Source organism: Camelus ferus, chromosome 9, assembly GCF_009834535.1.
Source record: "Camelus ferus isolate YT-003-E chromosome 9, BCGSAC_Cfer_1.0, whole genome shotgun sequence".
NCBI classification, from domain to species: Eukaryota; Metazoa; Chordata; class Mammalia; order Artiodactyla; family Camelidae; genus Camelus; species Camelus ferus.
The window spans coordinates 22,170,341-22,187,535 of NC_045704.1; the positions used below are offsets into that span (position 1 = coordinate 22,170,341).

At 43.1% G+C, this 17,195-nt stretch overlaps 2 protein-coding genes across 2 annotated transcripts in view; one reads left to right on the forward strand and one right to left on the reverse strand.

The window, feature by feature from the left end:
* The window catches only part of ZNF30 (zinc finger protein 30), a 92,359-nt gene extending 88,702 nt beyond the window's left edge, over positions 1 to 3,657 (reverse strand). The window contains exons 1-2 of the mRNA XM_032488060.1: positions 3,514 to 3,657; positions 862 to 900 (exon numbers count right to left, since the gene is read on the reverse strand). The gene's annotated coding sequence lies outside the window, so the exon portion shown is untranslated. The remainder of the gene's footprint in view (positions 1 to 861; positions 901 to 3,513) is intronic.
* A 12,032-nt stretch (positions 3,658 to 15,689) lies between these two features.
* Positions 15,690 to 16,232, forward strand: LOC102524267 (mitochondrial import receptor subunit TOM22 homolog). Its single transcript, XM_032488178.1, has one exon. The coding sequence runs from the start codon at positions 15,690 to 15,692 to the stop codon at positions 16,116 to 16,118; it is 429 nt and encodes a 142-aa protein (XP_032344069.1). The 3' UTR covers positions 16,119 to 16,232.
* Positions 16,233 to 17,195: the final 963 nt, after the last annotated feature.

Here is a 17,195-nt window from a genome sequence, read left to right on the forward strand (position 1 = left end):
TCACCTTATGGTGTCTTAAACCTGAACCCTCATCCTTAAATCCAGAGCTGTGCACCTTGCTGTCCACTCAATCCCTCCACCTAGAAGTCTGCAGAACATCTCATACTCAGTATATTCAAACCTAACTCCTGATATGCCCTCTGAAAATTACTCCTACAACCAACTTCCCCATCTCAGCTGATGGCATCTTCCTCCCTCCAGTTGCAGACATCAAAAACCTGGGAGTTATCCCAACTCCTTTCTTTTCCTTCTTACTCTCTGTGTTATAAAGCATAGTCAGACCTATTTTAAAAACAATCCCAGGAATCATAAGTTCCTCCCATGTCCGCAGCCAACACCTTGATCCAGTCATTACCAGTACTCCTCTGGACCATTCAGTACCTTCTTCCCTCACTTCTTTTTGTTCTCTAATCTGTAGCCAGAGAGTCTGGTAAATCCTGATTCAGATCACCTCTCTCTACTTCAAACAGTCCAAGATTCCTAACAACCTCAGAATAGAGGCACAGTTCCAAAGGCTGCCATTCTAGGCCTGACTCCTGCATCGTCACTCTTTGGTCCCACCAGACATAATTGAGATGCACAGTTCCCTGAATTCTGCCAACTCAGTTTCACCTACAAGTATCTGCAAATGCTGATCTCTGTGCCTATAAAACCTTCTTCACAGTATTCATTGGTTTTCAGAAATGGAAACCCCCTCATATAACTCCTGGTGTGGGGTCAGGACCCTGAACCTCAGAGAACCGGGGCCTTAGGCACAGTGGCCAGGAAGGTGGCAGGTGCTGAGTTCCAGGACACCACAATCCCAGAGACTATACAGGTGGGAAATGTGTTGGACAAGGGCCTGAAATACCCTCTACTCACCTGTGCATGGCCCATAAGCACTTCTGCAACCATGGGTCCCTGTGAAAAGAACAAGACTGTGGGCAATGGGCATCCATCATGGGGTCTTAAGGTTCATTCCACCCCTCATCCCTGCCCTGGAGCAAGGTGACCTCCATTTGAATGACTAACTTATGAACCTCAGTCATTGGTGTAGCCTTTTTTCCTGTGCATTTTTAAAAGTTGAAGTATAGTGATATACAATATTATATCAGTTACAGGTGTACAATACAGTGACTCACAATTTTAAAAGGTTATACTTCATTTATAGTTATAAAATATTGGCTATATTCCCTGTGTTGTATAGTCTATCGTCATTGCTTATTTCATACATAATAGTCTATACCTCTTAATCCCCTACACTTTATTGCCTCTCCCCACTTCCCTCTCCCTACTGGTAACCACTACTTTGTTCTCTGTATCTGTGAGACTGCTTCTTTTTTGTTATATTCACTAGCTTGCTGTATTTTTTGGATTCCAAGTGATATCATACAGTATTTGTTTTTCTCTATCTGACTTATTTCACTTAGCATAATACCTGCCAAGTCCATACCACATCTCCTTTACCCATTCATCTATTGATAGACACTTAGGTTGCTTCTGTATCTTGGCAACTGTACATAATGCTGCTATGAACACTGGGGTGTATGTATATTTTAGAATTTTGTGGTTTGTTTTCTTCTTTTTTGGATACATGTCCAGGAACGGAATTGCTAGGTCATATGGTAGTCCTATTTTTAGTTTTTTGAAAAACCTCCATATTGTTTTCCACAGTGGTTGTACCAACTTACATTCCTAATAACAGTGTATGAGGGTTCCCTTTTCTCCACATTAGTGTTGTCTCTTATCAGCTGTGTGATCTTGGACAACTCTCCCTCTGTGCCTTCTTCTATAAAGTGCGGATAGTAAGGGAACCAACCTCAGAGGGCTGGTTTTAGTATATTTTAAGTGCTGATTATGTGCTATCACTATACACAGAATTAAGGCTTTTGTCAGTGTTCTCTATGCAAAGAAAGTGATGAATTTTGAAATTTTGAACATGTGTTTCAGCTACCTTTAAGCATTTAAGAGACTATGATATTTAAGAACTTTGATTTTAGTATGTTAGTATACTGATTAGTTATATGTTAAGAGGTAAACTAAATATTAAGTGCTTTCATAAATTTAACTTGTTAAATCCATGTTTTCAATTTTAACCGACTGCCTGTATGTAGACATCTAGAGGAACAGTGATTGCTTAAAATTTTTGAAATAAATAGTTCATAAATTAAAATAGAGGGTGGAGAGGATAGGCCTTGGCTGACGGGTAGATGTTAGTCCTCTTTCCTTAAAATAGTTCTCCATCCTTCAAGTGTACCTTGTATTACATCACTTCTACTCCCTGACCAAAACAGCCGTAACATCCCTCAGCTTGACTAAACTTTTGATAGGTTTTTTCCTGACTGTAAGACCTTACCTCCCTTTTCTTAAAACATTTACTTTAGGAAATTTGCCAATTGTAAATTATTTATCTGCCCCTTACAACGTACGTAAATCTCCCAGCTTCATGCCACTTTCACAACCCGGTAAGTATTTTTCTCAAAGATTTGAGAAACATCTCTTTGAAATATAAACATTAAAGGATACAGCACCCCTATCTCTGTCTCTGTGGGAGAAGCCTAATTTTAACAGGTACCAATTAGAAAACATATATGTCTTAATTACAGAGGAAAAGATTTACAAACTCAGGAAAAACTCAATATGCTCCACAGTTCCCAGTGATCAACCTCCCCATCTAATGGCCCCAAGTACTTTTCCACTGGCTCCCTCCACCACTTAAAACTCCTCCTGCCTTTTGTTTCAGTGGAGTCCAGTCTCCCTCCCCTATTCCAACAGTCTTGAATAAAGTCTTCTCTGCCTGTTTAACTTTGTCCAGTGCACTTTTTACTTTGACATCTCTTTGGCCACTGCTCTGGTCCAGCCTTCATGGTACCTCTCCGGGATTCTGTGACAGTAGCTTTTTCTCAAGGTCTCCCACTTCACTTTCATGTCCACTCTACCTTGAGCTGCCTTTGGGGACCTTTTAAAACCCTATCTCAGGTCAAGTCTATCAGCTCAAAACCCTCCACGGCTACCAGCACCCTCAGATGAAAGCTTAACTGCTCGGGTCGCCATAGCACTCCCAATCTGTTTCCTGTAGATGGGAGACTGGCTCCAGGTTTCTCCCAATACCCCACTTAATTACCCTTCCAAGCCTTTACATGGTCGCTCTGCGTGTAACACTATTCCACTTTAACTACACCAAGTGCCTGAAAAGGCGACCCCACCCAGGAATGCACCAAAGTCCCGCACAAAAGACCTGACTGAAAGTGAAATGAGCAGGCACCACTCATTTGGGTCTTTAGGATTCATGAGTGGGCGTTCTCGTGGGGGAGGGTTGGGGAAATGCAACCTGCGTGAGGTCCACCAAGGGAAAGCCCGTAGGCTGACTGGAGCCAGGAAGGGCCGGCAACCAGACGCGGGTGCTGCGGGCTCAGCCAGACCCCCGACCCCCGCCTGCCTCAGGCACGGCGGTCACCCCAAGCGGCGCTCTCACCAGGCCTCAGAATCGCCCCGTCAGAGGGAACAAGATCTACTTTCACATTTCGTGCTTACTTTATCTTGGGCCCCGTCAAAAATATAGTCAAGAATTAGGTCCGGTGAACAAAATGAAGAGCGCCCTAAACGACGGCCGCTAGAAAAACGCTGTAGGTCCAGCCCAGGCGCGTCACCCTCACAGAAAAGCGTCTCCCCAGAGACTTCATTGGTCCAGAACCCGAGACGCACGGCGCGGGGGCGTCTGGGTAACGTAGTTCCCAGCGGGCCTCGGACCCAGACGAGGCCCACCCACTGCAAGCCACAGGGCATGCGCCAAGGGAAGGGCGGGGTGCTGGAAAGTGGTGCCTGGAAGCTCAGAGAACTGGAGGGGATCTCACTCATCTTATACGTACGCACTCAGATTTTCATGCAGCGTAGTATGCAATTGCTGACGGGAATTTTTAGAGCCCTTGTTTCAGATGTTCTCCAAAGCTGCAAAGTAAATAGACACATAACAACGCAATGTCAGTCTGATACAATATGTGTCCCCTGTTATCTGGGAGCTAATATTATGTTTCTTTTTTAAATATACGTAGACTGAATTTTGAGAGCTGCAGTTTATTTTGTCAATGACAGTGTTGCTGAAAAATGGCCTGTGTGCCTATAGCCGAAATAGAAACCCAGGTAGCATTTTGGGAGGGTAGAAAGAAATGGTTTTATTGCTTTGCCAGACAAAGGGATTCATAGTAGGCTAAATGCCTTAGAGACTGTGAGCCTGTCCAGGGAGGGGTAGTTAAGCAGTTATACAGGGAAAGTCTGGAGACCAAGGCTTCTGATAAGTGTCTTGGCACATGCAGGAGGCTGTGTTCCTTTTCTGCAGATGGCCTTGTAAATCACTGGACTGATGTCCTTGTAATCCAGTGATGGAGTCTTCTGCACCTAGAGTTAATGAGCTGGGCCCTCTGATATCTTGGTGCCTGGAACAAAAGGTGCTCAAGGCGGAGGGGGAGTGCTCTGAGGAGAGAAAAAAAGAAATAACATGTGCAGTTTAAAATCAAGCTACAGTGTGCTTTAGCATGAGGGAAGCTATTCTAGGTTACCATAATACAGTTACAAATACTGTGCGGTTACAAGCAAGAAAAAGCTCCAGGCAATGCCATGAGGGGGATAATAGGGCAGGGGTGTTAAGTGGACAGTGGTGGTGCTGTGCCTCTGGTTCAAACAGAAGACTTCCCAGTTTGGGTAGCCAGTGATTGTTTCCAATCCAGGAGCAATGCTGTTGTATCCTGACAGTATTTCTTAATTGATATGCTTACGTATGTTAAAAAAAAAAAAACCCTAAACAATAGTTAAATTAAAAAAAAACCTTTTATTCAGGAACTATTGCAATAGGAGAATTAGACTTCAGTATCAAACTGGGCTCAATTCTGAATACAACAAGTGAAGTGGGGATTTATAGCCAAGGAACAGATTGGCAGTCAGTGGATGGAAAATTATTGAGAGGAAGCATCAGAGGTAAGGGAGACTCCGTTTAAACAGACCTAATGTAATTCTTGCCAAAGGCAGGCCAGCATGATCAGATAACACCTGGGAGATTGTGGGCAATGAGAATTTAATTAGATATCAAGTGTAGGGGACTCTGGCTAAACTGACTTACCAAGATTGTTGCCGTAACTGGGCAATGCAGGCCAGACATAGAAAGACGCCAAAGTCAAGGCCTAGAAGGCTTCAGGAGCCTGACTTAAGTTTAATTCAGCAGAGTCTTTGTCATTACCTCCTCTTGTCCAAGGGAAAAAGAGGCATTCCTCTTTCCCCTGTACAATCTAAGCCCATATCTTGTTTGGTAGCTTTTTCTTCATTAAGGACCAGCTGAGCCATTTGTTGAGATTGGGTAGTAGAAGATATTTGCTGGCTGGTGCTAGCAGTCAAGAACTAAAGAAAGGAGTTTCTAAGAAAACAAGAGGGGAAGGGAGGGAAGGGATCAATGGTTGGAGCCGACTATTAACCTAATTTCTGAGTCCTGAGAGCAACCAGTCAAGGAGATTTCTAGATGTTCACCTCAAAGCATCTTTTGCAGTTTGTCTTTGGTGGGGGTGTTGGACATCCCGGTGAACTTCTCTGAATGGCTCACACAACAGAAGGTGCAAAGGTTGTCCTTACAAGACCTGTTGTGATGATTTACTTGAAGTTTATATCAGGTCATCCAGCTCCAGCTTGCGGGACTTTGGGAAAAGGGCAATTTTAGTTCTTAGTGATGCCAAGTCAGGAAAATGGGAGAAAAACTGGAAATGTTAATTATTGACAAAATATACAAGAGGCAGGATCCAGTTCAGTTTACAGGTAAATGTCAAAGTAAGAACATACAGTGAAAAACAGCTCAAAGACATGAACAGGATCATAATCTACTAACTCACAAGGTTGCACTTGAAACATAAAATCTCTATATTCAACCCCCTTTTGATTCTTCTTTACAAAGTAAGTCGATCTTGTTAGATTTGGCCTTACTTGCTTAAGTGCAGCAAGAATGGTAATTTACCACGTAAGTCTTTCTAAGTTTGCTTTGGTGTAACTTCCACTGAGGAATCTTAGATCAGACTTCTAGAAGCCTCTCAAGGCTAGGAAGCCAGGCAAAGAATTCACCACCAGATTTTGCCTTCAGTCCATATAAATTTGGACAATTTTTTTCATTCTCGAGAACCCCAAAATATCCTGGTGACCATCTTTTCTCTCCTGTAAGACTAGGGACACTGTTAAGTCAGATAGCAGGTAGGTTTTTCCAAGAGAGCTTCATAATCATGGAAGGTCATACCTCAGTTCCTTATTTTATGCATCTTTCTCAAATATGAGATTCCTGTGGAAGCCTTGGTAATATAGCCAATGTTTCCAATTATGTCCTGTTAACAAAGAAGACCAACTCTCACTGAACTTATGCAGATAACTACATTGCCATAAAAATAAGATCAATAAGAGTTTCTAAATTTTGGAGGTATCAGGCAGGGAGAAAAGAAAAGTATTTCATTTTTACTTACAAAAGCATAATCTACTAAATTTCTGTGAGTTATAGATAGCTTAGGAAAAAAAGGAAAAGGATATATATCTTTATATCCAGAATGGAACATTAAAGAACAAGCAATGTTCCAAATAAAAATAGTAATCATCTTTCATCAGTTCATGCAATCCCATTTAATTAATTCTTGCTCTGCCTGATCTTGGATTAACAGTTTCATGAACCTACCAGCTTCTCCACTAGTGTTTTAGAAAGCCATATGTAATCCAATTGAATGGATTCAAAGTCATTTAAGCAATGCCATTAGAAACGTGTTCTCCAGAGTACATGTCAAAGTTCTTTCTATAGGTTTCTGAGATAGTTCTTTCTGCTGAAAAAAAAAACAAATTATTTTGGCTGGTAGCTGATTTCAAATGCTTTCAGGGAAGACTCAGAGTAAAACAAAAACTATCTATAAATGACAAAAGACTTGAAATGGCCTTGGTTAAAGAGAGTTCACTTGACAAGGAAATTTGGTTATTTCTCTAGAATACAATATTTTAAAATAATATCTTATGACTAATGACCAGGATAAATCATGGCAGCAAAAGTATTGACAAATCTATGAACTTCATATAATTCCTGAAGTATTTATATTAATTACATTTACCCATACTAATATAATCTAAAGAAGGTTGAGCATCACTCCTTATTTGACAACGCTTCCCATGCAATTTAGCATATCGAATATATCTAATTTTTTAACATCTCTTTTTTTACAAGGTGAAAGAAAAAATGTTGAGATTTTTCCAGGAACCCTCTGGAAAATCTCAAGGTCAGTTCAACAAAGATTTCTTTTAGGATTTGATTTTCAGAAGGCAAAATTTTAAAAAATGTAAAAAGCCTCGGCTCTTTTTAAAAAGTGAAAAGACTTAGTTCTCTCAAATAGTTATGATATAGGTTAACATTAAGCACAGGTATTATTCTGATAAGACACAAAATCCATTTCCTATTATTTAAAAGATAAAGAAAAATCTTTCGTAATCACTTACTAAGAGCAGACCAGTAATCCAAGAAAACTTGTTTTAACAGACAGAAAACCAAGCTCTGGTTTTAGATCAGGACATTACTGAACTCATTTTTTAAAACCTGTAAATAAATCCATTCAGTCTTGGCCACCTTTGAAGGAGGAAGTAAAACTATCTTTATTCATTGAACACATGATTGTGTAAATAGAAAATTCTAAGGACTCTACAAAGAAACTACCAGAAATAAAGAGTAAATTTGGCAAGGTTTCAGCATACAAAGTTAGTATATAAAAATCAATTGTGTTTTCTACCAATGAATGATTAAAAACTAAAATTTAAAAGATACCATTTATGATAGCGTATTAAAAACTTACAAAACACTTAGGAGTAAATTAGCAAATGTTAATATGTATACACCAAAACTACAAAAGGGATGTTGGCAAAATTTTCTGTAAGGAGCCAGAGAGTAAATATTATGGGCTTTGCAGGTTACATATGATTTTGCTGCGTATTTTTCTGTTTTTCTCTTTCTTTTTTTTTAAATGAAACTTTAATAACTATTAATACCATTCTTGGATTACCGGGACTACAAAAATAGGCTGTGGAGTGAACTTGGCCCATGGGCTGTAATTTGTCAACCCCCCTACTACAAAATATTCTGAAAGAAAATTTAAAAGTCCTAAATATAAGTAAATATGTGCCATTCTGGCGGAGTGGAAAATTTAATACTGGTAAGTTGTCAGTTTTGATCAGGATCCTTAAAGTGGATCTGTGGAATTATGACAAGAGATGGTGTCCTTGGGTCCGAAGACTTTTCAGCCAGGGTGGATCCTATGTTAAGTGACCTCCTGTCCTGCACCTGGGAGAAGACAGCTCACAGACAGCGATGCAGTTTGCTGCATGGCTCGCTTAGCAGAGAAATGCCTGAAGGGGTGATGCTGACAATTCTGTTCTCTGTCCTACTTTCTGGTGCTCCCAGAAGCTTGAGGATACCGGAGCCCAGTGGGTGCCTTATGAATTGAACCAATTCAGACCTCCTACTAGGCAGTGCGTGTGCCATGGTGCTAAGTACCCTCAGGACTATAAAAATGGTCACCTGTGACGCCTACATGAACAGGAGGCACCACAGTCAAGCGGATAATGCATGAACTCTGGAATCAGACAGACGGGGTGTTCAAATCTTGGCTTCTTTACTACCATGTGGGTAACCCAAGGAAGGTTCTAAAGGTTAAAGGCAGTTTGTAATTCGTAAACTTTGTAAAAAGAGGTGAGGAGAAACTGCCTGCCTGAGAAGGATGTTGTAGGGTGCAGCATCTGGGCAGGTCAGGTCAGAGTGCTGTGGCCCCACCTTAGATAACTCCCCAGCTGGGGATGCTGGGGCCTTGCACCTTTCCAAGGTGGCCATGGAGAAGGCACGCCTGCTCCTGGACTTGGAGCAGCAATAGAGAGGTCCCTGGAGGAGGCAGTGTCTGGTAGTCCTGAGCTATTAGCATGAGAGGGGAAGGGTGTGTGGGTACACTGGTGTGGTCTGCGGTGGCCGCCTGAAAGAAGAGACTGAGGTAAGTTGCACCCAAGCTGTTCAGTCTCTCCTCCTTGCCTTAGCATATGTCCTCCTGCAGCCGTCCCAGGCCACCTGGGCACACTAGCAATGACCAGAACAGAATTGACCCCTGTGACCCCAGCTCCCGTCTCTCTTACCCTGACTCCTGCAAGTCAGCCTCGTCGTGGCAGGATTTAAGTTGCTCTGGTACTGTCCCCTGCTTTGAGCAGACTCTGCCCCCTGATGACCCTGGGGAAGAAGGTGAGGGAGATCATAGGGACTGGCTGGGCCAGGTGCTGAGGAACCTGCAGACCTGGAGGTGACAGATATACAGGCCCCTAGAGTCCACAATCCTGAATAGTCCCCCAGACCACGGGGCACATATGGTGCCAAACACTTGCAAAAGGCTGGCTCTCAGAGCTCGAACACTCTGCTGGGCGGCTGGGCTTCGCCCTCTGCCCTCTCTTGCTTTTTGATCACCCCCCTTTGCTGGCAGGCCTTTTCTCTGCCACACACTCCAATGCTGTGTCACAAGCATCAGGCTGAACAGGGCAGGCTTCACCTTGGAGGAGCAGGTAGCTAGCAGAGCTCTCCAAGTTCAGCACTCCACTCCCAGGTTCAATTGCCCTTCATGGGCAACTTCCTCAGGGAGTGTCACTCCTGCCCGGCCCCTGTGCCAGGCCCAGCTCCCCCTCCCTGTGCACCCTTCTGGCAGGGATCTCTCTGCAGCACGTGTGCCTTTCCTCCACCCTGTTCCCAGGAGGTTCTACCCAGCCCCAGGGCCTTTACCGCCTCAGTTTTATACTGCCCCCAGAGGCCTTATCCAGTCTGGGAGACTCATGGATCCTCTCCAAGGTGTCCTGGTAAGACTCTCCAAATGATGGTGCTGTGTTCTTGCAACTCTAAGATGTGCAGCCACTCAGGAAAAGTAAAGATCCCTTCTCCAGGGCCAAAGTGACTCTCTCCACTTTGCTCCTGAGCAGGCAGCTGCCTGTATGAGGCCTGGGCCGACAAGTCACTCCCCAGATCCTTGCTTAAAGGAGGTTGGGTTCATGGCATTAAGAGCTCACAGAAAAGGGACAGTATAGGAGGAAGATGATCAAATAGTGATCAAAAGGCAGGATGTCTGGAGGAGCCACCGTAGCAGTGGGAATGTACTATCAGCATCCAGGCCCCTTTGGGTGGTGGCAGCTTTGAGATCATTATGTCTGTCCCGAACCCCAGTTCCATGTCCGGGGAACCCAGCTTTGAAGCAAGGCTGAGGAGAACATCCAGCACCGCAGCTCATGTTGGGGGAGGCTCAGACCTGAGCACCAGGGTCCTGTCGGCCTATAGCACCCCCGTTGCAGTTAGGGAGACCAGTAGTATGGAGTGGAAATCTGTCCTGGAATACCTTTCCTTCCTGCCTGCAGTCAGAGCACCTGAGGGCCACCCAGCCAAGCGCGCCTGTTCCTACCGAAGGAGACAGCAGCACTGAGAATATACGCATGCCCAAGACACGGCTGCTTCTGCTCGAGTTTAATCACATGGGTGCTGAGCTGCTGGACATCAGGTGCAGTGGGAGGGGCCCGTGCCATAACTGGGCAGGAGATAACTTCTGTTCCTGGCCACAGTCAGACCACCTGGGACACACCTGACCAGAGCACATCTGCAGCACCAATGGGTTCAACACCACACCTGTGTTGGAGGCCCTTTTGCTCCCACCTAGAGTCAGAGCACCTGGGCTCCACCTGTTCCTAACACACGTGTCGCAACAGGAAGGTGCAGCACCATAACTGTTGAGGGAGGATGATCAAATAGTGAGCCAAAGGCAGGACTGTCAGAGAAGGGACCTCCGTAGCAGTGGGAGTGTACCATCAGCAACTCGGCCCCTCGAGGTAGCAGCAGCTATGAGGTCATTGTGTCTGTCTGCAAACCCAGGTCCATCTTTGGGGCACCTCATTCTTTTCTTGCATGTGGACAGAGCACTTGGGGCCCACCTAGCCAATAAACACTTCTGTTCCAGCCTTCGGTCAGACGCCTAGGGAAGCACAGCTGCTAACTGTCAGAGGGGCTGGCACCCAACCTGTGACTGGAGATACCGCTGTTCATGAATCCAGCCAGAGTATGAGGGACCTTCCGGGCCAGAGGGCAGGTGATGCAACTGGAGGGGAGAGCACCGTACCTGTGTTTGGAGACACTTCTGTTTCCACCATCATTCAGAGCACCTAAGGGGCTCACAGCCAGAGCACATGTCTCACAGCCAGAGGGGACCACACCATACATTTTTAGGAAAACACTTCTATCCTCACCTTCAATCAGAACATCTGGGGCCTACCCAGCCAGGGTACCCATTTTTTACTTTCTAGGAGCCAACTCCACTGAGAAGATACCTGTGATTCAGACACACTTGTTCCTACCTACGGAGTGAACTTGCCTCTGCGTGGGCACAGCAAACCTCAGCCTTGTCTTTGAGGCACCCTCGTCACCTGCCCTGGCCAGGACTTCAGTGGGGATGCAAAGTGTTGAATCACCAACCTATTCATTTCCTTCTGGTGAAAGAACCAGAAACTCAACAGCCCAGAGGCAAAAGCTTCCTCTAGAAATGACAGCAGATGACCACTGTGCACCGTGAATAAACACCGCTCTGCTGGGAGAGGCTCAGCCCATTCCAGCGACGCCACACAAACTTGACCTGCTCTTTTCCCTCCTACAGCAAGCTGGAAGCCCAATGCCTCCAGGGGCTTCTGTATACGCCGTAGGATATGGGTTCAGACGAGGCTGGTCAGAGGTCCACACACTGGCTTGAGAAGGTCACTGCGGAGAGAAGAGAGAGATCTTTAAGTACCAACCGTGCTGCGCTCCACTGTTAGCTTGGAAGACCCAAACTCTGGGCCAGTTTTCCTCTAGTCTTGAGACTGGTAGGACCTCCCCTCCCCCTGCTGCCTACCTGCCCCCTTCCCCCTTCCCCACTTTCCATAATGGTTCTCTCACTTTCCTCTCCCGATTAAATAGATAAAGCCTCCTTCATGTTAATTCACCCCCTGCCTCACATGCCTTTGTTCTTTCACTATCTGTGGAAGAACTGACTTGTATGAGTGGCATCAGGTTGTACCAGGATTAACTTTTCAAAAATTTCTGAGACTCAACGAATAGGATACGTAAGTAGCTGCTCTTGCTGGCTTCCTGTACTGACTTCTGAAGCCTGTGTGTTGGGAGGGTAAGGGATGGCAGCCTGGGAGGGGAGACACGGGGGCTCACTCTGGCTTCTTCCCACCATCGGATCTCACTGTGGGCCAGATCATCCCTGCCGTGGGCAAAGCATACTTTATAATTTTAATGTTTGTAAAGTGTTTTAAGTATCTCTTTCATACCTTTTTCTTTAAATTGGATTTAGGCCAGGCATTCTTCCACACTCACGCTTCACCCAGAGAGGGTGGGCTTGGCATCCAGGTTCTTGGGTTTGGAGTAACAATGGAAAAAAGAATTCATGCCACTCTGTACTTACTGAAAATATCTAGGATGAAATCTATGACTCATCAGTGATTGTTGGTCACTGGAACTATAGAAAGAAACTACAGAGGGGGAATTCATGGGTGGGGAGAATAAAAATGGAGACTGTAGACGGATGTTGGAATCCTCAGTACATGTGGTTGAGATATTGGCTCTGTGCATGGGGGGAGATTCTGACATCCTCACCTCAAACCATCACAAAAGCACATTCCAGAAGAATTCAAGAGGCCAGATATTAAAAACAAAATTATAAAAGTTTTAGAACACAGTTTTAGAGACTCTGATTATAGCTTTAGGATGTGAAGGAGTTCTTAGGAATAAAAAGACCATAAAACAAAATACCAAGGAATGAGAGTCTATTAAAATAAAAACCTTTTATTTAAAAACCACTAAAAGACAAAATTCAGACTTAAAAAGGAAACCTCAAAAAATACATAATTCAAAAAATGAATAGGCAAGCCATAGACTGGGGAAAATATTTGCAAAACATGTTATCTGACAAAGGACTGGTTTACAGGATATATTTTTTTTAAACTACTACAGTAATAAAATGCCTAGTCACACAATAAGAAATTGGGCAAAACATTTTAGTAATTCTCTTACAAGAAAGAATCACAAATGTCCAAGTAGCACATGTAAAAGTACTCAACATCATTAGTCATCAGGCAAATGACACTTAAACCACAGTGAGATGCTACTACGTGCCCACCAGAATAGATAAAGGGTTTTTTTTCCTTTTATTTCTTTTTTAAATATTGCTTGAGCTATACCTTCCCCCACAAGAGTACATAAAGTTTTAAAGTCTGCCAGCTCCAAATGTTGGTAGGCACATGCAGCACGTGGAACATTTCTTCACTTCTGGTGAGAAAACAAAATGGTAAAACCACTTTGCAAAGAGGTCATGCAGTTTCTCACAAAATTACCCATAAACTTATTCTGACCCAGAAATTTCATTCCTAAGTATTTACCCAAGAGAAATAAGAGTGCATGTCCACAAAACGGCTTGTACCAGAAAATTCATAGCAGCTTTATTTGTAGTAGATAAAGCTAGGAATATTTCAGATATCTGTACATACAGAATGCAAAATCAAACTCTGGTATATTCATACTGCTCAGGTATCAGAAGGAATGAATTCGTGATAACAGGAATTTATCAACTTCAAATGTTTTTGCATTACAAAAACAACACGCTGAGTGAAAGAAGCTTTTAAAAGAGAGTACAGAACTGAATATAATTCATTTACATGAACAATCAAAACTAACCTGTAGTGGAAATAATTCTTGAAGCATTGGGGGAGGGGAGAGATGGACTGAACCCAGAGGTGCAGCTGGGCCTCAGCAGGGAGTGCACTAGGGCCTTGTCAGGTGAGGGGAGCCGGGGCAGCCCCTCCTATTAGTGATGCTCTCCGAGGGCTGTGCTGTTTTCTCCCTGTGCCGACTAACCTCCAGGAATATGGGATCTAACTGAGCCAATGTGGATCAAATTTCCACAGTCCAGGCACAGGTGTCCCAGGAGTTGGGGTCTCATGGCCCACAACTGTCTCAGCAGGGTGTACTGAGACTTAAGTATGCTCCAACAAGGGCAAGTCACTTCTAACTGTCCACGAAGCCTTTTTTGCATCCCAGCTCCACTGCTGTTTTGTGTTCCTTTCTAATTTGCCCCTAAATCAATGACTTCAAAATAAAGTGCTTAGAAGAACACGTGGGAAGAGCTTCCTGACATCGGATTTGGGAATAATTTAACAGCTATGACACCAAATGCACAAGCAACCAAAGGAATAGATAGATAGACTAGACTTTATATCATTTAAAACTTTTGTACTTAAGATGCTTTCAAGAAAGTGAAAAAACAATTCTAGTGTGAGAGAAAATACCTGCAGATCATATATCTGATAATGGATTAATACCCAAAATGTATAAAGAACAACTCAACCACAAAAAAACAAATAACCCAGCTGAAAAAATGGCAAAGTACCTGAATAGACTTCTCCAAAACAAGGTACAGATTACAAGTAAGTATATGAAAAGATGCTCAATATCAATTATCATTAGGGGAATTCATACCAAAACCACAATGAGATATCACTTCACACTCAATAGGATGGTTATTATCAATGAAACAAAAAATAACAAATGTTGGCAAGAATGTGTAGAAATTAGAATGTCTGTGCATTGCTCATGGGAGTTTAAAACAATGCGGCTGCTGTGGAAAACCTCATGGCAGTTCCTCAAAAATTTAAACATAGAATTACCTATGATTCAACAGTTCCACTCCCGGTATGTACCCAAAACGATTGAAAGCAGGGACTCAAACAGGTATTTGTACACCCATGTTCGCAGTGGCATATGACAAATTAATTGACTGCATTTAATATTCCTTTCAAAAAAAATCTTTTAACAGAATAGGAGCTGGAGTGAATTTCCTTTATATGGTAATATGCACATAAAAAAAAACACCAAAAACCAAAAAAACAAAACTAAAAATACTCAGTTAACAACATACGCTTTTACCCTGAGAACAGGACCTGAAAAATGATGTCCATTGTCTCCACTTACATTCAACATTTTACTGGAGGTTGTAGCAAATACAGCATGTAAGAAATAAATGTTATATATACATATATATAAAAAAATTTTTTATGTATACTACCAGATGCCAATACACATATGTATCTGTGTATCTGTGTGTATGTGAGTATGTGTCAACTAGTGGGGTTGCAACTTTATATTAGTAATCTGTCAGTTTCACCCAGGACTCTGAAAGCTGGTCTATTAAATTACTCCAAGAGATATTGGTGCCCTTGAGGCATAAGGCTTTTCAGCCAGGGTGGATCTTGCACCCACCTGATTTGCATCTCCTGTCCTTGCACCTAGGAGAAAATTACTCACAGACAGCTGTGTGGTTGGCTGTGCTAGTGCTGTGCTGACAATTTTTGGTCCCTGCAAATGTAAAGGTAAGAAAGAGAAATTCAAAGACATGCAGATTAAAACAGAAGAAATTCAAATGGCTTTAATTTTAATTTAAATGTGACTCATAGAAAACATTACTGTGTGTGTAGAAAATCCTAAAGAAATCAGTGAAGAAGCTGTTAGAAGTCAAAAGAGAATTTACCAGAGTCTCAGTATATAAGTCAATATGCATTTTTTAAAATGTATTTTCTGTATACCACCAATGAGCAATTGAAAGCTTAAACTGAACCCCACAGCCATGGCTGCCGCCGCCCCTGTGGCCAGCCCAGGGGCGCCCCTGTCCCCGAAGGAATTGCTTCCGAAAGGCGATGCTGAGAAGCCTGAAGAGGAGCTGGAAGAGGAAGACGACGAGGAGCTAGATGAGACCCTGTCGGAGAGACTCTGGAGTTTGACAGAGATGTTCCTGGAGAGCATCCGGTCCGCGACTGCAGCTACTTTTGATCTCTCCCTCTTCGTGGCTCAAAAAATGTACAGGTTTTCCAGGGCAGCCTTGTGGATTGGAACCACTTCCTTCATGATCCTGGTTCTTCCTGTCGTCTTTGAGACTGAGAAGTTGCAGATGGAGCAGCAGCAGCAACTGCAGCAACGGCAGATACTTCTAGGGCCTAACACAGGTCTGTCAGGAGGAATGCCAGGGGCTCTACCTTCACTTCCTGGAAAGATCTAGATTGTTACTGCTATAGTTGACCTGTCTTGGTGGAAGAAGTTTGAAAATTCAATAGTGTTTGAACTGCTAATTATTGGATGATTTTTTTTTTTAACTTTGGCACACTGATCTATCCTAAACCTGGTGGGGAGAACTCTCCCCACATTCTCATGGAGAGACTCCCAACTTGCAACTGTGCCTGCCACGCTGTCCGGACTTATTTCTTCTGTCCTTAGTGTGATACTAGAGGCAGCAATGCAGATGGTTGCTCCAGCTCTGGCCATCCCACCTATTTCACTAAATTACTCCTTATTAGAAGACCTCCTCACTATCCCATTGTGGGGTAGAAACTGATGCCATTGGGAAGGATGTACCCCTGACTGTTAACAATGGTTTTACTTTTAAGAATAGAGATGTTGGGGAGGGACATGCACACTATAAAATACAAAATGCATTACAGCTGCACTGTGAAGCAGCCACTGTGAATTTCCATGTATGTTGGAAGGGGAGGAAGGGTGGGCCTGTAGCAGCTTCAGCCACAGGATGGGGACTGTGGAGGACAGAGCAGGAGCTCATTTCCTCTGCATATTTCGGCTGTTAGACCTGTGTGTGTGTGTGTGTGTGTGTGTGTGTGTGTGTGTGTGTGTGTGTGTAAAAGAGAAAAAAAATTCAGTGCTCATTTTTTGTATTTAAATATTAAAAATGATTCCAACCAAAAAAAAAAACTAAAATTGAAAAGATATAGTATTTACAAATCCCATGAAATACTTAGGAATAAATTAAAAGCTGTGCAAGATCAATACACAGAAAACTACAAACAGTGGTTGCAAACTTTCTCTTAGAGAGCCAGATAGTAAATATTACAGGCTTTGCAAGTCCACTTATGGTCTCTTTCATATATTCTTTGTTTTTAATTTTTAAAACCCCTTTTAAAATGTTAACATTATATTTAGTCACTGGCCTTGTAAAAACAAATGGGGGCCAACTTTAGCCTATAGGCCATAGTTTGTGGACAGTGATACAAAACATTGCTGAGAGAAATTTAAAAGACCTAAATTCATGGAGATATATATATATATATATATATATATATATATA